We start from the raw sequence: 25567 nt of genomic DNA on the forward strand, positions 1-25567 counted from the left end.
TTAAAACCTTTATCTATTTATTTTTTAGGTTTGGGTGACACATTAAAACTTGGTTTTTGAATAACCTAAGCGGAGCTAAGTTTTTTACTCTCCTTTACAAAACCAAATTTTGTCAAAACATAATCAAGATTTTTGGAAAACCAGAATTTTGAAATTCTGGAAACGCCATATCGGGGCTGGTAGAATCATAGAAGACGGAGATTTCTATGGGATTACACCGAGAAAATTCACCGTAGATCCGTTCCACAATCTCAATTTATAGCGCCTGGTCAAAAATAATAATAATAATAATAAAAGCCTGCCGGAAAATCTCCATCAATGGAAAATGCACTAAATATAATGAATTGTTTCTATATGGACGCGGCTACTGACCCGAACGATTGAAAACAGCCGACCCGGTTCTGACGAAATAAATAAACATATAAACAAGCCCCCACTTGGTGCCAACCTTTTATTCTTGATTCTGGAAATAGGTCTCATGTTTTTGAATTTTCTTGCATGAGCACGGCTTTCTCAAAATTCGCCAAACACAGTCTGAACTTATCCCCTCTCGAGAGCAACAACATGCATTCATTTACTTTTCTCTATCTTTGGCAGCCCATTTGTCATTGTATTTTTTCAAGAACAAGGCCATTAAACAAAACATTGAGTGAGCCCTTACCACAGAAGGCGACTTCAGTTTTACGGCATTTCACCTGATAACGGAATGAGTAAACCATCATAACAAACAACTTGCTCTATATGGGTAAAGGGCATAATTCATTACTGCCATTTCATTGAAGTCAAAAGTGAAATTTAACTTGAATTAGTAAATAAATGGTAAGATGAGAGATTAACTTTAGTCAAGACATTTTAAAGACCTTCAGGCCTTAAAGAGTAATTCAGAAATATGTGACCGTTTCTCAGAAAATAGAAGCAAATGGATTTGACACTTTCAATGAAATGTTTTCAAAAAAATGACAGCCACCTAGAACACAAAAATTAGGAGGGATGGCTGATCATGAGAAAGAATGACCAAGAAAAAATGAAGAGGAAAACTACCAGGAAGAAAGGACTGTCTTTAGTTTCTGGCAAAGAAGAGTAAAAAGAAAGAAAGCCAAACTAAGCAAGCAGGAAAGTGGCCTCAAAGGTTTTATGCAACCAAACATGGTGGCCCCAAAGACAGTTAACTTCCATTGAAACTTGGAATTTGGTGCCATTATTGGGTTTGGTATCTAAGGTTCAATTGCTTGTGGCTGTCACTTTTGCCATTATGAGTTTGGTGATAACTAAGTCTACAAAGAATTTGAAGAAAATGTAAATGCACCTAACTTTTGGTGCACTCTTTGTTGAAATTGATTTTTAATGTACTGTTTTTTGAAAATTAATGTCATAATAATTGGAATTAATTGAATTGTGTTTAACTTGCAGTGAATCAGTCAATTCTAGCAGTTCAGTTGAATCCCTTACGGATCTCAGTAAAGAAAAAAAAACATATTATATTTATTTTCACTTGATATGGTTATGTTAATTAGCTAATGAATCAAATCGACACGCCATGCAAATTCGCTCTGATTTTTTACAATTTAATTGAAGTAACTTGAAAACAAAATGTTTTAACTAAAAATTTAAACAAATTAAAAAAAAAAATTCAGAGCCATCAAATACAGCAGGCAAAATGATCCGTGTAACGTTGAGTCAGCTGATTGGGACCCAGCTTTGCCAAACGATCTCAGTTTATTTTTGATGAGGGTGACAAATTAAAGTTTTTAAGTTTTGATTAGAACTGAAATATCATTTTTCAAAGTTTGTATATAGAATAAGTGAAATTTTCTAAAATTTATATGTAAATTGAGGTGGGGCTAGGACCCATGCCGGCCCTACCCCGGTTCAGCCCCTGTCTATATCTACTGGCTGATTCTAATCCGAACTGACTTTAAAATACTAATTTTATACACTTTAGAGAGTGTTTAATAATCATAATCAAGTTGTTAATGTTTCATGAACCTGCTCCAATTTACAATGTTATATGTATCTTTTTAGGTAGGTAATGTGCTAGGCTCAACCTAATTGTGCCGACGCATCTCAAATAATATTAAACAATGTTATCAATACCAACTTTGGAATCTAATCAGCAGGCTATCTATCCAGTAAATCAGCCACTTCAGCGATTCAAAACACCATTTTGTTAAATATAAATAAAAAATGTAAACGAATTAAAATGAGAAAATTCTAAAAAAAAAAACCTCTTGATCGCTTTTGGCCACCGATTCTGATCAAATTCTTATCAGCTTGATTTGCGCAACCTAACCACGATATCAGATGTCTGGTTTTGTGAGAACCAACCAACCAACCGGGTCAGACAGCTCCAAATTTAGAGCATCTTTCTCTTATTCTTTATATATACACCCCGACATAAAAATTAAAATATTTGGACTGCGTGTGGTAAATAATCCATATTTCTGGTGTTTTTATATTTTTTTTTTCATTATAAAAGTGTTTCAAGGAATTATTCTGAAAAATAAGACCGGCTATGGAACAAATATGCGAAGCATATGCCCTTCATAAACGTATCCAAGTGCGTGGTCCATCAGCAAATATAAAAGAATAAAGCCCTGAAGCTGCCATTTGTGGCAATTGGCTGATCTATTTAGAATAAATAATTTTTCGGCGAAGGCACCGTGGGCCAGTTGGATCATGGTGTAGCTTGTCAGGACTTGAAACTCACTTTGGGTGAAATAGAGAATCAGAACAAAAAAAACTGGTCTGTGTTGACTTGCTCTCCGGAATAAATTCCAAAAATGTCACTCTACGCCTCGCTTTAGATGCTCTTCTCATGTGGGAAAAGTGTGAAAGATGTGATTTCTTTTCCTTTTCTTTGTTTTGTTTCTGTTTTTTTTTTTTCTTTGAAACGCGTTTTGAACCACTAAAACTCTTTTGGATGAATGTGAGGCATTAGCGAATAAGTCGGCAAAGGGAAAATCCGAAGTCATGATTTGACAAAGCATTCGGAAGGAATACAAGATCATGACAAAGTCAAAAGAGAAAAACAAATGATATATATGACAAGAAGTGGGGCAAAATAACATTGACTTGGAAAACTAAATGTGAGGACAAATGGGTACCGAGCGAAGAGTTAGCTACATCTTGGAAATATTGGTGTCCTGATGTCTTTTTCCTCGCATAATATGGATACCAGACATTGACAACTTGTGTGTGAATGAGTTGAATTAGTTGTGCATACGACGATGACATTCTATACTTCTGGCTCCATGAGTTTTGACTCTGTTACTCGGAGTTTTTAACCTTTCCTCCTAAACCAATTCAATCTCCAAACAGGAGAATCCGATCTCATAGGCGTTCATAACGTGTTGAAACCTCATGAAACGCTAAGAAGAGCTTATATACAAAGAACAAGTTTAATGATCCTGTTAGTTAACATGATATAAAAGGCGGGGAGATACAAAGAGCGTGAAGCCCCTTTTCTTTTTCTTACTGTTTTCGGGGTTTAAGATTGCTTAAAGAGTTGAGTAAAGAGGGTGCACCCAATCACTCATTGGTGCATCTGACATGAATCTCTTCGAGACAAACAGCCAACCTTTGTTTAAGAACCATGCCGCTTGAACCAGGAGGCATGATGGGTCCAAGACCAACCCAACTCTAATTGTTCATTTGTTAAGGATAGAAGGTAGCGCGTGCATGGGACCTGGTCTTACCTCAATTTTTTTATTTTAAAAAATTTCACTTGTTTTATATAAAAATGTTGAAAAATGATATTTTGACCCTACTCAAAATTTAGAAACTTTAATTCGGCTCCCCTTATGAAAAATTTCTGGCTCCGCCTCTTGTAGCTAGCAACCATTATTTGTTTATCCAGTAATTTCCAGTAACACCCCAAAAAACTAAAAAAAAATATAAACAAGCGATAAATTGGGGAACAATTTGATGTAAGTTTTAAAGAAAAACTGGTGACAGATTGAGGTAATTTGACAAACAAGTAGAAAAAAAGCATGAAAAATATCACTTAGCCATAGTTTCATGACAAGACAGAGAAACACACATAATTTCCAAAGGAATGACAAAAACATGCCCATGTGCTACAGTCATTGGCGGTTTAGTCGAGATACATATTTTAAATAAGTGGTTAAATGAAAACTTTTCAAGTATTTTTTGCTATTTCATAAAGTTTTGGTACTAGTTTGTAAGATACTCAAAACACTGTTGTATAGAACAATATTAAAGAACTTTCCTATCTTCAATCCTGTCATGAAAGATGCATACGCCTCTTTTGCATGTAACTGATAAGCGTCTGACTAACCCCACGCCTTCTTAAATGGAAAATGCCAAACTTCGACTAATTGCAAACGAAAAGGACAATGCTTAGATAAAATATCTGCTTCGACAGATGTCACAAGCAAACAGGATCAAGGATAAGGATACATAAGAGCGTTATAAGCAACTCACAAAGAAAATGATGAAATGTGTAAGATGGATGAGGAAGAAATGACGAAAATGCCCTACGTGTAAGAAAAGAAGAGACCACCCACTAAGAGCAAAATAAAAAATGAAAATGTTTTCAAAAGACCAAAATACCCTTTAAAAAGGACCATGTGATAGGGAGATCGAACTATGTGGGTGGAATCACAAGTACAACTTGTTATCCGCACACTCCATGATATTAAAACGGAAAGCAGAGTGGATTGAAGGGAACAAGTCCACCCACCTCTCCAGTACCCTAGTTTGATAGAGGAAGGACATTAATTTCTCTCGAAGAATGTTTCCCCTATCAAACATAGCCCTAAAGGTAGGCCCAGAGGGCCTTATTCCTGACACGGTTTATTGGTAGCCATATAATTCTGTTCATCCTTACATGAAAGTTAGGTGGTGTGACTAAGTTTCCATGGTGACATTGCAAAATAATCGTCTCATCGAAGGTGGGTGGTCTTGGCAGTGTTATACTTTTCCACTGCCGTCTACAAGGGAGGTGTCATGGCATGTAATATAAAATTTCTGAAAATTTTTCAGAAGGGTTAAACAGAAATTCATATAAAGTGAGTATGCAAATTTTTTGTTTTCCAAATCCTGAGGTAGGACCATGGACAGGTTTGATTTTTGTTCAGCAAAGCCTTTTTTTTTCTTTCCTAAAGCGACTCGCAGGTTAGATGGAATGGTGAGAGAGAAGCGCATAGAAGCTGTCCCCCACCCATGTTGGGGCCCCAGTATATAACCTGCTCTCCCCCTTAGCCTCATGTGGTCTGGTGTGGGTAATTGCCCATACCAGCCCCACAAAATACCTTTCCTTTTACACTACTGCTTTCATATATATATATATATATATATATATATATATATATATATATATATATATATATATATATATATATATATATATATATATATATATATATATATTGGTGCCCCCAGTGCTCCCGACTACTATCTTGGTCTTGGCAGCCTTGGACAAAGTCTTTCGACCTGGTTTCCTCAATAAGAAATAAAAAAAAGAAATTCGCTGCTTTTAATTTTGATGCCTGATTTAGCCAACCATGTTGGGTGGTCCATCCGCTAATGTTATTCCCTTGGCCCCATTTGGTTGTTGCATGAAGAAGAAGTTAAGTTCATCCACTTCTTGATCATGGCATTCGCAGATTGAATCAGTATTAGATCCTGTATACAGGAAATTGACAAAAACCAAATTCTGAACACCTTACAGCCAGAGAGAGAGAGAGAGAGAGAGAGAGAGAGAGAGAGCTTACCAACTGGAAAGAAACCATGGCTGACTGACAGAAGCAAAAGTAATCTCCCGCATCGATGACCGAAGATCTGAAAAGGCTGAGCAAAGTGTCACAAGTCGAGAAAGCAGAAAAGCGAGCTTCTTTGCTTTCCCCCAAGTCCCAACCAAAATGTTTAATTGCCTTAATTGAAAGTAGCTGAACAAGAATGGCACATCTCAGTAGTACACACGCACACACACACACATACATATATATAAATACATAATGCACCATCGAATCAGAATATTATATATAATGAAGCTTGTTGTGGCTGTCACATACACTGTTATCGTGTGTGCTCACCAGAGTGTGGTTGCACCACGAAGTTTACAAAATCAGACCCTCAGAATCTAAAATTCAAGGAAATCGAACGCATTTATATCGCTTCATAAAAGGCATTAGCTGGTGAAACATATTGCAAAGAATACAATACTTGAGCTCAATAAACGGAGATTGCTTACTTGTGTTTACTCCAAGAGCTGAAGATGGGAATCCTGCCAGAAAGGCTTCATCCATGGAGGCCTAAACCATGGCGTGACAGGCTCACGTGCATCTTGATCACAGCTAGGGCAGAAAAGAGTTCCATAGAATCAACCAAGTACAACAAGGGTCAAACTTGGATCAGATATTGTACAACTCAAACTGACAGAATTTCTGGACCGGATCTGACCAACTAATTTCAGTCGACATTTCCTTGAGAAACTAGGTAAAAGAACGAATATCAAGGCTGTTGAACACAACAGTTTAGGAAATACCTTGGAAAAATCGGAAATTGGATACATTCGGCCAATTCAGCCGAATCAATTACGATCCGGATAAAAACATTTGGTAGATACATCCTGAAGAAGGGAAATATTTCAAAAATAAAAAAAAAATGTAAACCTTTAAAAGTACCTATAGGACAAACTGAACAGTACATAATACTTCGTACCCGTGCATCGGGCAATGAATTGAATTAATTGGCCACTAGCTCACTTCAAATCAATCATTCACGCCTCGAATTAATTGCCCACTATCTCAGTTCGAATCTATCGTTCAAGCCTGCCCCATCTCATCCAACCTTTTTCTTTCTGTCATTGCAAAACCCCGTCATTAATTCCAAAAAATCAATCTTGCTTTCGTACAAAGTCGTACCACGTTCAAATTTCAAACTGATATTATTTTTTTACTTTAGTCTACTTTACAGGGTTAGGCCAAAAGGCACACCGCATGTACGAAATTGTTGACCTCCTTTTAACTTGAAAGTATTTTAGTCCCACCAAATCACCAGCCCCCAAAACTCTCGACACACCACTATCCCATGATTCTTCCGGCCTTGCCTTACTCATGACACAAGGCTAAGCACGACACACCACTATCCATCTAGTGTGGGTGCATATATTCAACCATCATAAATATGAACTACCATCCCATTATTCTTCCGGGCTTTCCTCCTCACCACTCGTAGAAAAATAACAACTCTTTCAGCTGTCCAAATACAACACTGGCTAGATCTTTTATTCCTTTTATGATACCGTAATAAAATTAACAAAGCACGTTTCCATATACAGGTAAATCCTTGTAGCAAACGAGATCGCAGAGAAATGTTAGCGGCGACGGAAAGAATGCGTTAAGAGTGACTACCAATTTTTCACTGTAGAATTTACATGAAGCTTGAACTTGTGCCAGGCCTCGATGAACTATATTGACAAACGTCATGTTATGTTTTACAACAGCCTGCGGTCATGGCAACAATACCTGTATCAGGACAGTAAAAAATGGTGCAGTATTTCATTCCCTGCAAATAACATCTACTGTAAATATCACCTTAAGTGGAACTACAGGCATCAAGATAACAACTCTCGAGTCTCCGAAACTTTTCTGCAAGGTTCTGACTATTGCATGATTCATATAGCTGAATTAAAGATCTCAAAGACCTCACAACCATCACCTTCCTTCGAGCAGAGGCATGACTTTCGTCTTGATTATCCACATAACCGATAGGTGCAACAGACTTACAAATGGACTCAAACCAAGCTTCTAAGAATGATGCCTTCTGCATGAAACAATGAAATATAGCAACTTAAATAGCAGCAAAAATAATTTAGGTGAAGTAGAAGGTTTGCCCAAAGTCACATCTGTTTCGACCATGGGCTTTACCAAGTAAATAGATGTCCACATACGTTGCATGCATGTGAACTCATACATGCTGTTTAAGCTAGAGAGAGGCAAGGTTGGCCTAGCACTTGGAAATGGTTGCCTCGAAATGAAAAGGAGGCTAACGAGTTGAGGATAAACTAGGGATTCATAGCAAAGAATCCACTTGTAGCACACTCAATTCATTAATGTAATCTGTTCACCAAGGAAATGCCATCGACGATAATGTGCTTGAGTATGTGGACGGGAGCAATACACCCTTGTCCAAGGACAAATATCAGGGGTAGCTAATGTCTACCTATCATCCAAGCAGTGAAGCCCTTACAAAGTAGAGCCGTAGAGGAGAAATTGCTAATTAGGACATTCAATCGTACAATGTCAGGGCAGCAGGATTAGCCCATATGTTTACCGATCTTACAAGCAATCCTTACAAATGGAGCAGGTCTTTAAGCCCAAAAAAATACAACTTTTAGGCCCAGTCACATCACAATTTTCTAGTTGCTTGCATCAGTGTCTATAATTTAGTTCTTCCCTTTACTAAGTGTAGCATAAATGCTCATGATAATTTGCGAAGAATTGATCCTTGCAACAATAAAAGGCATCCTTTATAAGAGTTTTGAAACATCAAGATGATCCTGCTAGGCTACCATCCAGTTTCACTCGAGACTTCAGCCAGGCATGGACATCCTGGCACAAGATGAGCCAGGTTTGGGACGACTATGCAGCCATATAACCCAAAAAAATCAGGCCTGATCTTCGCGCAATAACCAGCCAGGTTCAGGTACAAATAGAAAAGTCATTCTATGGACCCAGCCAATCAGATCCAATATTAATCTGATTTTGTGCTTTCTTCCTCAGGCAACTGAGTATTTATTTCACCAATCATTTAAGAGCGAGCAGGCTAGGAATAAAGTTGGGCATACTGGACCCAATAGAGATCAGGTCAATTTGATTGGCCATATTTCCAACATCAATGTTAAAAACAATAATGCTGAGATTTTCAATCACCATAACCAGCATGAAAGCCAGAATGCACCTAATGAACATCCTTCTGTAGAACTCTCATAATAGCTCATCCGTTTACTTTCTGAAGACTTCAAGTTTCTTTAACAATGGACATGCAGAGGTGTCAGAATACTTAGGTATCCCAAAAATGAAGGAAAGTTACCCGTTTGCCACTCTGGAAGAAGGCATAAACATTCTTGAACGAATAAAAACAAACTAGAAACAGGAGAAGATAGCAATAAGAAAATGAACCTTTAGGAGGAAGTCTTTAACAGGACGTGGATCATCCGGTGAAGTAAGGCTAAGCACATGCATTGTGGTTGATCCTAACTGTTGAACAAGTTGAAGTGTAAGGTTTATAAAGTTAAAAATGGGCTTGAGAAAGCTTAAAGCAGAGAAATTAACCTGTTCCTCAAGTGCATCTCTGTACTTCAAGCTTGAGGGTATTATAACTTGGTCGGAATTTAAAATTTCAAGGACATGCACCAAACCTTGCAGAACATCAGCAAAAGAATCTCCATAATCTGTATCAGATAACTACATAAGTAACCTTTTATGGGTGAGCAAAAATGACACTTCATAGCAACTAGACCAGGCTCCAGAAAACAAAAAAGCTGTCATGTATACAATCATGTATGTAGATGTCAATCAAAAGGAATTAACTAGGTACTGTAAGGCATAAATGAAAATATCGGTAGCTCTTTAGAGTCTTAGACACTAACCATAGAGTGCAACATAAACCAAACATCACATGTTGCAAAAAGGAACAAAAAGGTAATTTGATTGTGAGAATGGAAAAAAAATAAAATAAATGGAGTAGTCCACCATCAACACATTTAACTATTATGTTTGTGGTAACAAATATTAACATTCTTTTAAAATATTATTTGAACAAGGTACCCATGTTAGATGAGAAGAATTTCGTGATATTGTGAAATTATTTGGCTAATGAATGTATAGTTATTCTACAATGACATTTACATTTTAATGGCCAATTTCAAAGGCAAAAAGATGTTTCCTGTTGATATTTTACATACTTCTTTTACTAATGAAAAATACAGGATTTCAACTTCTCGCAAGAATGAAACTCCATCTTTTCCTAAAACTTTCTCGTCTGTTGCATCACAATGTCAAAACAAAAGACATCCATGGCCTTATATAGAAAGAGAAAGATGCAAAAAGAGATCTGTTTTTCTTTTCTTACCGCTTCTTTCCGCTGGCACAGCCAATGCAGAAGCAGCATGAATTCGAATCTTGAAATTTGATGAGTCACGGATAAGGAGGAGAAGAATACTGTACACAGAGGGCGCCCTGACAAACCCAGTATCTTTTACAATGTTAATAGAGCTCAAATCACATTGTACTTATTTCCTTTGTCCATAAAAACAACAGAAATAAGTAAATGTTTTGAAAACAAAGGAACAAAAGGAGCACATAGCAACATTTTGAAACATTTCCCTTGTTTGATGTCTCTATAAAGCAAAAAATGTAAATGTTTGCTACCCTCAGGGGCTTGGAACTCTTCAGTTGAAAGTTGAAACTCATATTTCATTGTTAACAAAATTGTACTTGCATAATCAGAAGCACTCGTTGTTTTCAACAATTTTAGTTGAATTTATAAAGTGATTTTCTTTAACCATACATTTGAAATATTAAGGAAAAATGTGCACCCCCGCATTCCTATCTTTGAAAGATATGCTACAGAAAGAAGTAAACATCATCACCAAGGCATTGCGTGTAACAGCAATGTTTCATTCTGGAAAAGATTTGCAAGAGCATGGCAGACATTCCACTGGACCTGCAGCAAATGGAGCAAATTGGATGTTCCCCAAAAGTCATCCTTCAAGAATATCAGCAGGAAATAATAATGATAACAATAAAAATAAGTAACAATAATTACTATTACCATTGCTATGCTCATAAATACCACGAGGCACAATTTTTGTTTCTAAATAAACAAGATGGACGTCATACCTTAACATTTCCAGTAGTAACACATGAAACAAAAGTTTGCACCACTTTTTCTAGCCAATATGAGCTGTCCATTGATCTAGGTATAGGACTTCCTTCTGCTTCACGCAAGGATGTGTGACCCATGCTGCAGCTATCCCAATTTGAATAATTTACACCCTTTAAGTCCAAAAATCTTGACAGATTGCCGAGTGCCCTTACTGCGTTTGCCTTGACCTACATAAACAAGAATAGAGTTAAGACTACCATAACATGAAACAGAGCAAAAGGTCCAGCAAATATGCATTCTTAGAGCTAATACTTTTAAGTAGTTGGATCAAGCACTGGAAGATTCTCAAAAGCTGGATATCTCCCGAATCAATATGTGTGGCAAATATCATCTAAATCTGGATGTGCGCGTGTGTGTAAAATATATAGGTGTTTATTAGCTACTCAATGAGATAACAGAAAAAAATGGCTCGTCAGTCCACAAAACCACAGTACCAAACAAATAGCAGATCAGGTAACTACTACATGAAAAAGAAAGTCATGAACAGGAAGAACAGGAGACAATTAAGGGACCCGAGCATGACGGCCTATAAGAAAAAGGTATCAGATATTGTCAAGATAACTCAATGATTATTACCTTATCATTGTCATGAGCCAGTTGTAAAGCACAGTCAGCTAAAAGGGCCAGCAAACCAGAATTACGACCTTCCATTGTTGAAGATACTATAAGTTAATTCCACAAAATGGTGCTTAAATACCAATTAATTTCGAATTTTTACACGTTAAGCCAATCACGTACCAGCCAAACAGTGATCAATTTCTGCACTGCCACTTTTACAACGTAACACATCACATATGTTTGCCAAAGCCCAAGAGGCAGTTATCCTTACCTGAACAATAAAGCTTTCACATCAAAACTATATTAACTCAAAAATGTGCAGCTCTCATAATCACTCTATGCACTTTTGAGATATCCAATAGAAACATCAAAGCCAATACTTTAGGAAAAGCATATTTTAAATATCACCAAAGCACAAAAGATCAGCATCTGTTTTTGAAACTAGTTAAACTGTCATTAATTTTCAAGAACCTGTAACTGCAAGGAAGTGGGAAGTAGCGAGTCATTTCTACAAGACTGAGATCAGGCTAAGAACATCAATCATACATCTTAAGACACATCAATTTGATGATGATATTTAAAAACTATAAGTGCAACATTCATTTTCTTGAGTTGGGTTCAAGGGAGATGCTTCAGTCCCTTCTTGAAAGATATCAAATGAGTCTTTGAGACTTTGTTTTGGAGCTTTTCATGATAGAAACCATGCTTCTCTAGGTGTAAAATAAAAATCAGAATGTCAGTAAACAAAGTTATTAAACCTGATGCTTTTCCAACAGTTCTGTGTTCATCATTGTGCTTTATTGACATTCACGTCAGGCATACAGAAATGCCAGAAAGCAATGGCCTACAGAAGGATTTTCAGAAAATGAATGTGCGATTGCAATCAAGATGCTCTGAAAAGGAAAACTACTGCTCAATAATATATTTCAAATACCGAAACTAGCTCATCATGTGTGTTGACCTCCACAGCACGGACAAGCTCCCCTAAATCTCTGCACCAAAAATGAATTAAACTTCAAGCATTACCCCATGTATCGTCTCACTCTCTCAGCAATAAAGGTACGAAATATCACAATTTAATTACGAAAAGATATCGATGTGATATTACAATTGCTTTAGACAAACCAAATACTCGTAAGTTCTGATGCTTACTTTAAAGAAATTTGTTGAAAGCATGCTATGACACCAACAGCTCGACAAGCAGTTGACCTGACAGATGGAATTTTATCGTACAATGCAGTGCTGATCTACAAAGAACTTTACACATTATCAAGTGATGACAAGAAATATTATAGACTTACAAACCAACAATTACAAAAAGGAAAACTGAAAAAAAAAAGTGTAGATTATGTAAGCAGAAACGCACATACAATAGAAGAAAGAACAAATCTCTGCTTTTCCATTGTGAGAGAGAAAAATACGGAGGAGGTTAAACCTGAGAAGCAAGTAACTGATGCTGCTCGTACCTAAAAATGAAAACCTCAAGCTTCAGAGGTATATTCAAGCAAGGTTCAGACTCCAATATCAAAAACAGATTTACAGTATTTGAATCATGTGAGGAACAATTCTGCTTTAGAATGACAACTTGTATCCAATTCCCAACTTAAAATGAGCATTTACATAAAAGAACTTGGAAAGCAACAGAGAAAAATTAAACATTCTAGGAATATGATCATCTAGCTAAAAGACAGTGGATCTCCAACCAGACTGAACTGCACAAATCAAACCCCTCCAGTAGTTTTCAACTACTGAGGGCAGCTTATGTGGAGTCACTCTAGGACTTATTTTGCCTTATAGTATGTACCATACATGTAATGCGTGAAATTAGCAATCCAGAGCCACCAACACCTACTTTAATCCTTTACCAGAAGAAGAGTTGTCATAAATAATAAATTCCTTTTCACTGTTGAATGTTGATGCAATTGAATATAAACTGACCGTTGCATTAGCATGCAATAACATTGGAGGAAGATGCTTTGCAATAGCCTCATTCCACTGGCTGCTTCCAGCTGGGTTCAATAAATGATTTTCCTCTGATACCTCGACAACATTTATCTGTTGAAAGAAAGGAGCTGAGGACACCTTGCTTCTTCTAGGAAACTCAGCAAATGTATCAAATAATTTGTCGTCCAAATGATCATCCATGCCTTTAAATCCAGAAGCTGCTCGTAAAGATTCGTCCAAAACCTGAAATAAGCAAGTCAACTGAGGGAGAAAAAATACAACAATGTTGTAAAAACCAAAAAGTGCATGAGTGTATCCTAACTCGAATTGGTGGAACATAAAATAGCACAGCATATCATAAAAAATGGTAGCTCTTTTCTGAAGACTTTCTGTCAGTTTCTGAGAAAATAAAGGAAGATCTCAAAAATCACAAAAAAGAGTAATCCAAAAAAAAATTGCATGAGAAACAAAGTGGAACCATAAAAAAAATGCACCAGTCAAGAAAATTTGTTTGTGAATCACATCCATATCATTGTAGCAATGATAAGAGTTAACTGGTAACAATCTAAATAAGTCGGCAACATTTAAACAAATACACAATATCAATAAGTTTTAATGTGTTTAGTTTGACACCTCAAACAACTCAGTTCTAAAACTAAAAGTTCTTTCCGTTTTGAAGGTGGAATTCTAACTGTTAAGAGTTAGAAAGCACTAATAGACAAAGGAAATGGAAAGAATCCCTTGTATTTTAAATTCATCAGCATTTTCTATTGTGGGAAAACCCTTGTTCTTTTTTCACACTTTGTCTATCATAGTAAATGAAAAATACTTCAGTGTACATAATGGTATCTAAAGCAGAACATGGAGCTGTAGTAGGAATTCCAACTGTTAGGACTTAAAGAGTCAGAAAGCAATTGCAGATTGTTGCTCAGACAGGGGAGGTAGAAAGAATCCCTTGTATTTTATAATTCATCAGCATTCCCTAGCATAGCAAAACCCTTTTTCCTTTCAACTACAATGTGATAATAAATGAAAAATACTCCAGCATACATAATGGTATGCCAAACAAAATGAACAGGAAAAAACAAACATGAATTTACCTTAATGGCTGCAACAATACATTTCACTACACCTGCCCCTGAAACATTTCCAGGATCACCCTTTGATGAGTTCAATTCAGGACTCTCACAACCAAATAGTTGTATAACTTCCATTACCAATGTAGAAATCTTATCCCAACAAGTGGAGATTATACTAGGGTAGTTATGCAAGAGTGATTTGAGAGCCTACAGAAACAGCAAAAATAAAAGAATAATTGAATTTATAAGTACTCATGTAAGCAAAATGTAGTCAAAATCACTAAATCAATGACATAGTTTCTTTTGGTAAATAATAATCACTGAAGAAATTCTGTCATGAAAGAACCACAATGGCACAATCCTTTATTCCAAGCCAACAAGCAAGGAAAGAATGTGTAAACAATTACCAAGAAAATTCTGTCATGAAATCATTAAAATCTTCTACTGCATGGCAACATGCAAGAGAAGCCCTCTACCCAAGAAGAAAAACTACAAGCACTGTTCTGGATCTCCAACAAGCCATTTTTTGGGGTACAGTTGATATTCAGGAAGTGCAAACAAAAGAGAAAGTGTAATTTAAGAACTTACCTTGTTCAATTGTTTTCTAACTTTGCTTCATTGGTTTGAATGCACAAACCAACTTGCACCAATACTAAGCATGAAGATGACATGAAAGCAGCACATGAGCTTGATGAAATGTTGGCAATTATAATATAAACCATAATGATTTACTAGAAATGATTATTTAATTGGATTTATGAAAACAATCATTTTTAGCTCTAAAAACACATTTTATAGTATTGTCATTTACAGAATATGTTAATCGTGGAAAATCAATTCAAGGAATACATATCTTTATCAATTTTCCACCATCAAGAACAAAACAAGGCAAGACTTGTATAGCCCTTCTATGATATGATGGTGAAATGTGACTACAGTACCAAATTACCAACTAGAAAATACCAAATTCTCCTGCTTAACGATTGCATCATCCACTCAGAAAACAGATGAACTTCACATATGCATCTCTAAACTCTAAAGGAACAAGCAACTCACATTCCCATCTACTGAAGGAAGCAAACTAATAGGTACATGAAACAAATCCTAAAATGTACCTGGAAAGCTTCAAAGGATATGTTAGGTTGGATAAAAGCTTCCGCAAATTGGAACAGTGAAGCAATCAGTCCAGACTTCCCTGGTGTCCAGCATATAAAAAATATAGTTACATGTTACAGGAGGGGATAAAATCATAAAAAGAAGAAAATTGTGGGGCAAAACTTGTGAAAATGGTTCAAATGTGTCAAGCAACAGAATCTAATTCTCATACTAGCAATTACTAAATCCAAAAAATCTTAAACCCTCATACAGAAGTTCACAACAGATAATTTTATTGATTCGTAGTCACTTAAAGAAATGACCTGAGAACCAGTTTGTGTTAATTTACCATGCTCAACAGTGATTATAGCAAGCCATAATCCAACATGAGTTCTGGAGAATGAAAAATCATTAGACAAACTCAATCAACCAGACTGGAATTGATTTAGACTAACAGGCCTGATCTTTATCCGCACAGAAGGAGTACAATCAGTTGCAGACAAAAATTTATTATGAAAAATGAAGTCGAAGAAAACATTGGAAGCAATATGAGAAAGGTCAATTCTGAAATGAATGACATCAGGGTTGGAGGAACAGAAGCACCCACACCACATAAGAGCATTCAAAGAGCTTCAAGCAACTGATCAGCAATCCATGAGTCCATTAGGAAAGCTATCCAGTAATTGAGAGTGTCATATGCAAAGGATCGCACACAAAGGTGAAGGCATTGACAGCCATGTGTGAGCAGAATCATATAGCCTAGCAGGAACCGGTCATCCTTTTCAGGGATTCAAGTTCTGCTAGTAAACTTTGTGATGATAAGAACATAGTGTCACTGAGCTAGATGTTCACAATCTAGATTAGCACAGCTGAAGGCGTAACCAGTGAATTCCATATGACGTCAAATTTGTACAATTGTTTTACATAAAAAATACAGGCATTAAGTTACAAAGGAACTCTCAGAAAATGCAATAAACGGAGAAACACGGACAGTTTGCAATTGGAAAGAAATTGCCAAGCAGTAAAGAGCAAGTGCATTTGTAATTTTGTTACAGTAAAAAAATCATTATCATGTTTTTTCTCACGATAAATTTCATGTTAAAATATTTAATAAACCCAAAAAGTGCAGACCAATAATGTGAAACTAAATCACATGGTAAATTGGAACATTTTTTTTGCCGGTAGTTATTGGTATATCTAGAATTGAAAATATAAAACATTATAGAACCATAAAAGTATTGAAAATGATAGATGATAAATTGAAAGTGGCATACGAGTCTGGATTTGTACCCATATTGCCAGGTCCGCATACAAAGTGTACATCATCCAACAACACATCCTTACATGATTAACTTTATAACTAGTAGAAGCATCAAACTGAATAAAGTTAAACAATAGCATACCAGTTGATATTTCTTCTTTCAGTAGCTCCATAACTTCAACAGATGGAGGAGAGATTGAAAAAGCAACTCCCAAACAACTAATAGCTGCAGCCTACAAAACATAATTGAGCATTAAATAACTAGAATTTAACTGTTTAAGTTACCTAACATTGACACTTCTTGGCAATATGTGATACAGCTAGGTTAGCTTGTAAACTCCACCTTTTAAGCGTCCAGAAATTACTGACATGTAATTTCAAGTCTCAAACACCTAGACAAAGTTTACCTTTTGCTCCAAATTGTTGAAGGAAGCATCCAATGCTAGATATAATATGTCAATCATTCGACACTTACTCTCATGCTAACTTGCAATGAAGTACCACTAACCAGCTCCAAAAAGTTGGGACTCCAAAAGCATATGCCTACTTACACAAGAATGAACCAGTAGTCTCTTGAGATCTAAAGATGCATATGGTTTTGCTCTTCTTCATATGGAGTAAAAGATGAAGCTTAATGAATTGCTAGAACAAATTTACATGCATTTAGATTGGCAGTTATTTTGTTGCGAAAAGATGAACCTTTATGACTTTGAAATTTGAACAAATCTACATTGATTTAAATCAGTATTATGAAATTTGACTTAATTTATATATTGAAAGATGTCCACCAAAGTGGCAATAAAATGGTATCTACCATTGCTTACTATTCACTTTCCTTTCACATAGGATCATGGCCTCATGGGTGGCGCCAACCTTTTATGAAAAGAAGAGTGAATAGTGGGCATGTGGTCGGAACCATTCATTTCACAGGCACACTCACGGTGTCTCTCTCCATGAGAAATAACACATGTAAGAAGTAAGAGCTCATGATAACTATTGTGAGCTACTCAACGTCACCTCTATTGCCATGTCAAAAGGCTTTTTCAGCAAATGATGTCTTGCCTGGCAGTTTGACTTCCAAAAAAAAACATTTTAAATGGCAATTTCTTATTTGCTCTGATCAGTCAGACAGCCCCAAATGGTTCTCATGGGCATTGAGTTCTTATATTTCCTTAGTTCTCATCTACCAATAATCCTATTCACATATTTGCACATAAATATAGTTATCTAAGACCAAGTATTCTACTGCCTCACACTTCGACTAACATAATTTACATATCAAGTTCTAGTAAACTAACCACTAAACTGGTCTCCTCATTTTTAGCTGAACAGAGCTCCTGTGCTCTTGCATGCACTGTAGCAATAACAGTAGGCAGTAGGTTTCCGGGCATCCGAGCATATCTAGTATCAAAAGAAGCAAACGAAGAAGAGCGTATTACAGGCCAAAATAAGAAAAAGAAGAAGCTTACCATAAATTGGTAACGGAGGAAAAATAAAAAGGCCATACCAGCATGCACTGCCATGTTTGACTAGTCACAAACCAAAAATTAAGAGAATAATGGTAGGCAGAAGGCCTAAAATAAATCAAGGAAAGGACTACAGGGCCACAGGCCTAAAAGTGTGCAAACTCTCCATATTTCAGAAACAGGTGATACTGCTAAAGTTAAAACTGTGTTCACTTTATGTGGGTAAGGTCAGATGCATGCATCGATCAATGCATTCATGTGCATGTGTGTATGCAGAGTCGAGCATATATATATACACAGCTCTACGCTGTCACAAAAAAAAAAAAGGAGAAACAAAGCATTTTGGCCAGAGAAACATTTGATGCTTTTAAGTTATGTCCTTAAAGAGTAAACATGGCCAACAAATATGTGCCTAATATCAAATAGAAGCCCAATGAAAGAGCAGTTCTCTATTGGTTTTTGTAAGTATAACACAACATATTTCAATGAAGGCAGTGCTGGACACCCCACAAACTATGAGTCCAAGGATCACCAAAGTGCATCCTACATGGCCAATTAAAGCAGTACCAGGTCATACCCAATAACAACAGGTGAAAAAAACATAAAAACATCTTGTAAAACTGGACTTCACAGACATAAATCAAATTAAAAGAAACAAAATAGATACATACGGGGTAGCAGAAACCAAAAGCATAAGAACTTTAAACAAGGAAGGCAGCAATCCACTATGAGTTTCATTTTGGATCAGGTAAAGAAGTCCTGCACCATAAACAAAAGAAAAATCATATTCTTGGAAGTCTATGCAGGACTGAAGAATTATCCTTTATGACATTAGACCACTAGCAGCTAATATCAGCTTATGACCACAGAAACTGTTGCTTAGGGACCTTTACAAGTACTCTGACAGATGCTGCATATGCAGCATTTCTGGTACCTGAATGAAGTTGCACCACAATTTGGCCAAGAGAGATCGAAAGTGTTGTAAATGAGCTACGTCTAGGGAATTCCTTATATTCTGCTATTTGCAACAGCAGAGAGGAAGACCCATCTAGAATTGCAGCCAATGCTGAAGCAGCTGCCATCCGTGTCTATTATTAAAAGAAAAGAGAAAAAGCAAGCTACAACATCAATTATCCTTAATTGAAGAAAGATGAGCAGTTCTCAAGTCTATAAGATAAGCTAACTCTGCAAGATGAAAAAAGGGATTGGATACTGAAACTTGATTGCAATATGACCTTCATTACTGGATCAAAAAGCAAGCTTGTCATCAGAGTTGGCTGGTAGCTCCTGCAAGATGAATAATGAAATAAGCTAAAACAGAAACAAGGTCCTTCTTGGAGAATAAGAATCATAAAAAGTAGCAAATGGCTTACCATTGCCGTAAGACATCATTTGTTGGCAAGAGCATTGACCATTGAGAAATTAGAGATTTTGGATCAGCTTGGGCGAGATCCTAGCAGTTTTCAGTTTATAAGGCAAACTTGTTTCAGTGGGGTTTTTTTTTCAACATAAAGCATGTTATTTTACAGCTATAGCAAATTAATATTGCTTAAAAGAATTGTAATCTTTGGGATTTGAGAAAAATACAAGTTATGCAACACCTTGTCATGAATATTCATGGAAATTACATCATAATAATGACAATCAAACATATCATTCTAGTATCCTTTCATTGCATCTAGATTATGTTAGCTGTACAGAAACAACAGTGCTAGAGGTTTTGATTACACTTCGTTGCCTTGTTTTATGTACATGAGTTTACATGGGTCAAACATTGGCGAAAGTCAAGGTTAAGCTATAATATTTGAGTTCACAGGTTCGCTTGTATTCATCTAGCATTGTAAGATCCATATGCTTAGGAAGTCCTACTAGTTTGTCATGTCTTGGTCAGGGATCAAGTTTACCCAGGCGGTTTAGATTAAATTATAAATTCTAAACTCACGAGAGCCCACAACCTTGATTTCTGGAGGTGCTTTCCTTCTAAAACTAAGTGTGTGTAACTAACAGGACCATTTCCCTCAAAAAGACAATGTTGCACAAACCAACATATGTGCATGCTGTAGCAAGCCAAACTGAACATGAAAAACCTTTTAGAATGGCCAACTATAGATCAAATCAACATGCTTCTTTTAGTGTAATTTCTTAGTAAAAGATCTTTCGTATTTAACTAGCTATCCATTTTAAAACACTTCAGAAAACTGCTTACACGTGTAAATCACATAATATTGTACACCATGAAATCAATACCCAGAAAAGAAAAGTGACTACAAAATGGTTAAATGCTAGAAGTTTTTTACTTTCTCCACATTGTAAATGTCATGTCCAATACATAACATGATCTAGCCATAAATTTCCAAAATTGTTCTACTAAATAAAATGACAAAAGAGTGCACCAAGACAACCATCAACATGCAAGTTAGAGTGAGTCGCTAGCGCTACCTGTAGACAGATAATAGCAGCTGTCCTAGCTTTAGAGCTTCGATAACGGTCTGCAATCTTAGACTGTCCATCATTATCACTCTGTTCAGAATCTGATGTAGTATAACCAGTTGTAGATGGTAAAAAACTTTCAGATCCACTGTCATTCAGTGGCTGCATCTTCATTTTCTCTCTTTTTCTTAGATGTGGAGGTCGATAGTGTCCGTGCTCATTTTTTGTAGAATCCTCTAGTCTAGAAATCCTGTTTGAAGAGCCATGTTCTGCAGTGCTACTAATGGCATTTGAACAACTTAGCAACGAAGTACGAGAAAGACCATATGTGAAGAACATTTTCAGTGCTGCCACAAAACTAGCAACCTAGACAAACCATGCATTGCACAGTTAACTTACAAAAAAGGGAACGTCATAATAATTAAAACGTTTCAGACTATATTGCTCCAAGAGTCACTGTGATAGAGAGAAGCAGCCATACATGTTCAGAAAGAGGTGCCTTTCGGTCCACAAGTACCATGTGCAGACATCGCAATAAAGAAGCATAATACCTATAAAAGTGAAGAGGTTAGATCAATGCTTCATAAACAAATAGGACATGGAAGTGGAGAACTGTACAGTGAAAGGAGTACTTAGACATGATAATTTCTTCAGCAAGGGTGTTCCTTGAAGCCAATATGTTCATTTCCATTCTCAAAACCTACTTAAATCATTTAATGAATATGTAAGTACGATGAATATCAACACAAACTTTACATGCAGACAAGCAATCAGACATACCTCAAGCGTTGATTGCCACATGTCATTTGGAAAAGAAGATCCAGTTCTTAAGAATGCATCCCCTAACATAGAGAATGCTACACTCTGAATCTCCCACAACTTTTCAGGCTGGTTGATCTTGGTTCTTGTAGAAATACTATCACGATAGGCCTGTGCATATGATCGGGTAGACAAATGTTCTCGCAAAAATGAAACAACACGAAGAAGAACTTTAACCAATTGAGAATTCTCGCGCACAGACCAGTTTCCACAAGTCCTGTTCACCAATTCGCTGCAACCAATTGTTTGAACTTTGAAGATATCAACCATGACAAATATGACCATAATGAAAGAAAAAACAAAAACAAAAGCAAAAAGTAAAAAGTAAAAAGTAAAAGTCCTTGCTTAATGCTTATCCTCGGCTAATGATCTTCAGAGGAACATAGAACAACTAAGATATCCATGCTGCTTTGTATTTCTGGCTCCACTGTGCAAAATAGCTTGGATCTATAGACTAAAACAGTCAACTACGGTGAAGTCCGGTCAGAAAGGTACAGCCAAAAATCAAGAAGCACACATCCTAGGACCTAGATCCAACCCATTCCTAATGCAAAGACCAACGATACAAACCATCAAACTTATAATGGCCCAAAGAGATCATTGACTTGCCGTTCCCTCCATCACACAAATAGATAGAAAAATTGAGATGAATTTTCTGCTAGCATCACCAGTAATTTTTTATGTGATTCTATTCATGTTTCAGCATCCAAAACAGGTAGCTGCTACAACCATGTGTGGACCAAGAGCACACACTTATCAGTTGTCACTGTAATTGTTTTAAAGCAAAAGGAATTTATTTTCAACGAAAAGATAGCAACATCTTAACAGAATAATTGCCATTTAAAGCAATGCTGCAAAAGCTGGTATCAGGAGAAAGTTGCTTGACTAAAATCTCACCCAAGGATATGTAAGGCCCCTGATAAAGTCCTCTTCAAGTCAAACTGTTGCATAGGAGCCCTTTTTGCAGTATAGGAATTCAAGCATTCTACAACCTTCTCAATAAATCCAAACATAAGAATACAGCAATTTGAGTTCAACTCCAGCTGCTTTCGGCAACTAATGTCATAAATCTGCATGCATAGAAAACCAATATCAAAGATAGGAAACTAATGAAGAGGGAACAAAGATGTAGGTCTGTAAGAAGCCTCTGATGAGTCTGATCTGAAACTCCTACCCAAGGTTCAGAGGAGTGGAAGTCCCTATATAAGGTTCATTCTGTATAACTAACTCCGGAAAAGGAAATGGTGTTTACATTGATTAGGTGGCTCTGTCCATGTGAAAGATTCACAGATGCAAGCTGCATTTTAAAGAATTACTAGCACAACCAATAGGACATTGAAACGTTTGAAACATTAGGAATCATCAGATTCTCAGCAGCTGGCAAGATCCCTTAGCTTTTGTGACATTTCATTGCCAAAAAATTATTTTAAAAGCATGTCCTTAATGCAACAAAAATAAAATCAAACAATATTGGCATGTTTCACATATTTTATATATGCCAAATGACAAAAGGAAAAAAAACATAGATATTCTCCAGCAATACAGAATAGAATTTGCAAGTGTCTTGATTAAGAAATATGGTAATTTACCTGTTCTCCAAAATTCACCTCAACAAGCTCGTTTTGCCAATGCATAAATGAAAATACTCATGCACAAATAACAACAAGTATGAACCACCAGCAGGCAAAAAAAAATTATAAATGGAAGTTTTGTGAAATACTGCACCTTTCTTAACTAACAAAATCCAAACAATATAATGGCCTTTTGCAATGCATACAAATAAAAGCTGATTAGTGAGCTAGATATATTGAACCAATGCTCGACTGTCCACAGAAAGCATAAAATAAGCGAAGAGGTTATAGAACCCTAAAACCTATCATCCAATCCTCTTTGAAATAAAAGGTGAGTTGTAAGCCTGAGGAGTGAGGACTTGCTCTAGTGCTCGGGTGTCTACAAAAAGGCTACATGAGGAATACGATTTTAGGATATCAAAATTTATCATCCACCAACTCTGTCTTTGATCACAAACAATTGTTATACAAATTTGGATCCTATATTACTATCCAATCGTTGTAACTATTCTGATAACTTTTGTGCAGATGACATGAGCAGAAGCCAACTAGAAAGCAATCGAATGCAGGCCCAACAGAGAGTAGAAACAACATCTACAGTTTTTGTGTAACTAAATTTTTCATAAGGTGCCTCTGGACATCCTTCTAGAGTCTGTTGAATAATACTTGTGGGTTTCGTCATTTCGCCAATTCTTACCAAATAACAAGCTAATGAGTCTCCTTCTTTTTGCCATTGGGCTTCCCAATAGAATTCATCATTTACACGAAAGCATAAATTTTATTGGCGGAAGAACTTAATTTAAAAAGGAAAAGCAATGAAGATGACAACTTACCAAGTGACAAATTTGAACAACTGTATCGGCAGTATCATTAACTACTGGAACACTTGAAGCCAGTTCCACAAGCAGCATCACGTCTAAAGCAACCTGAGACCACAGATTCCAACAATAGAAAATATTATGTATATCGTGTGATATAAATATATCATTCAATCTTGCACGCTTTCAACCGCTACAGACAAGTGATTGTGCCAGATGAAATGCATACATGCACTAAAAAAAGCCAGTGACTGGAAGTAAATATGCAGATGGAGTTCAGCTTCTACGTTTCACTGTAAGTCGGAAGAAGGTTCTTTATAACCTTTGCCAGATCAAAGGTATCAGCAATAAATTCATAAATTAGGAATAGGAGACTGAATGAAAGATTGGCCTTCTGATTTTAATTACTTATGCGTTTCAAGTTGCAAGACGACACAAGAGAGACCTAATTTTCGCTTTCATCGACAACATATAGAAAAGAAAAAAGGATGGCCAATGAGAACACGGATTCTTCCAACTACTTCCAGTCATCCGAGTCGAGTACTAGATATGATCGCCGAGCTATCAAGATTTTACGTCGTTTGACTAATTGATAAACTCCGCCCTTCGGAAATAATAATAGTAAAAGTAGTCGCATCCATCGATTATCACAATGTCACGCTCTGAAGTCCTCAATCGTAAGAGATATTCAAACTACAATCCTTGCATTCAAGGGCTACATCGACGGCGGTCCTAGAAAAAGGGACCAACCCATCAACGAAAGGTAAAAAATCGAGTAAACTAAGGTCCATGAACAGTTCCAAACGGCCGATCGCAATAGGCCGTAAATGATAGTCCATGATCGACGAAAAGAGTACCTCGCGAGACGGAAGATTCGAGGCCGCAGGCACAATGATCTCCGACTGAGATGCGAGGTTCCGAAGGAGCGACAGAACCGACGGGATGGACGTGGCCGTCGACGTTGCCGCCTCGTCCCTGAGCGTCAAAAATGCTGTCCTCCACGACCTAACCCTAGACACATCCATTGACGACGAGGTGGCTCTAGACGCCCAACCGACGACCGTTTCTTCTCGGATCTCGAGGGATAGCACCTCATCTGGGTTTCACGCCGGCATCAAAGCCTTACAGAAGAGACGGAATTGGAGGGAAACAGCGTCAAGAAATGGCGGCATTTCTCATCGCGCCCGGGTCTGGAAAATGCCACTAGGACGTTCTTTTAAACGCCTTCTTAACGGATATTTATTACATCTGCACGCCCGTGCTTTTAACCATTTACACGATAACACTAACAAGAAAGGAAGCCCGAGATGAATGAAAGCCGATGTGGATTTCATTTCAAACTTTCGGTGGAAAGAAAAGTTAATGCCCTGTTTGTTTCCTTGGGAATCTCAGATTCATGCTGCGTGGTGGGCAAACGGCAAATTCCAGGAATCCACGCTGCTTGTGTGTTATAACTAAGGGAGTACTTGATGAAGCTAGAATCGAGGAATTCTAAAATTAAAATTTCAATGAAATGGAAATTAAGTTATCAAACAAATAACTTTTATTTAAAATTACAAGCTCGTTCTTGAATCAAATTTTTGAAATTATAATTTTTCCATAGAAGATAGAA

At 36.7% G+C, this 25567-nt stretch overlaps 1 protein-coding gene across 1 annotated transcript; it reads right to left on the bottom strand.

Annotated features, from left to right (window-relative positions):
• Nucleotides 1-7339: 7339 nt before the first annotated feature.
• On the bottom strand, nucleotides 7340-25161 carry LOC116260555 (uncharacterized). Its single transcript, XM_031639000.2, has 28 exons — nucleotides 24813-25161; nucleotides 23971-24063; nucleotides 22464-22636; nucleotides 21528-21798; nucleotides 21380-21447; nucleotides 21229-21298; nucleotides 20757-21113; nucleotides 19691-19770; nucleotides 19553-19604; nucleotides 19252-19405; nucleotides 18989-19076; nucleotides 18150-18252; nucleotides 16994-17084; nucleotides 15611-15690; nucleotides 14517-14702; nucleotides 13411-13659; nucleotides 12843-12938; nucleotides 12625-12719; nucleotides 12407-12464; nucleotides 11653-11743; nucleotides 11491-11558; nucleotides 10869-11081; nucleotides 10619-10692; nucleotides 10099-10205; nucleotides 9300-9418; nucleotides 9147-9224; nucleotides 7560-7788; nucleotides 7340-7469 (listed from the first exon to the last, which is right to left on the bottom strand). Exons 1-27 carry the CDS (start codon nucleotides 24978-24980, stop codon nucleotides 7561-7563), a joined length of 3510 nt encoding a protein of 1169 aa, XP_031494860.1. The 5' UTR covers nucleotides 24981-25161; the 3' UTR covers nucleotides 7340-7469; nucleotide 7560.
• Between the last annotated feature and the right edge of the window lie 406 nt (nucleotides 25162-25567).

The sequence above is a fragment of the Nymphaea colorata genome, chromosome 9 (genome assembly GCF_008831285.2).
Source record: "Nymphaea colorata isolate Beijing-Zhang1983 chromosome 9, ASM883128v2, whole genome shotgun sequence".
Classification (NCBI taxonomy): domain Eukaryota; kingdom Viridiplantae; phylum Streptophyta; class Magnoliopsida; order Nymphaeales; family Nymphaeaceae; genus Nymphaea; species Nymphaea colorata.

Coding starts and splice junctions, on each gene's coding strand:
- LOC116260555 (XM_031639000.2), bottom strand. CDS start 24,980: ATGGATGTGTCTAGGGTTAGGTCGTGGAGGACAGCATTTTTGACGCTC. Junction 15,691..16,993: donor GAAAGAAGAAATATCAACTG/GTATGCTATTGT, acceptor GCTGGACACCAG/GGAAGTCTGGACTGATTGCT. Junction 12,465..12,624: donor TTTCAACAAATTTCTTTAAA/GTAAGCATCAGA, acceptor TTTTTGGTGCAG/AGATTTAGGGGAGCTTGTCC.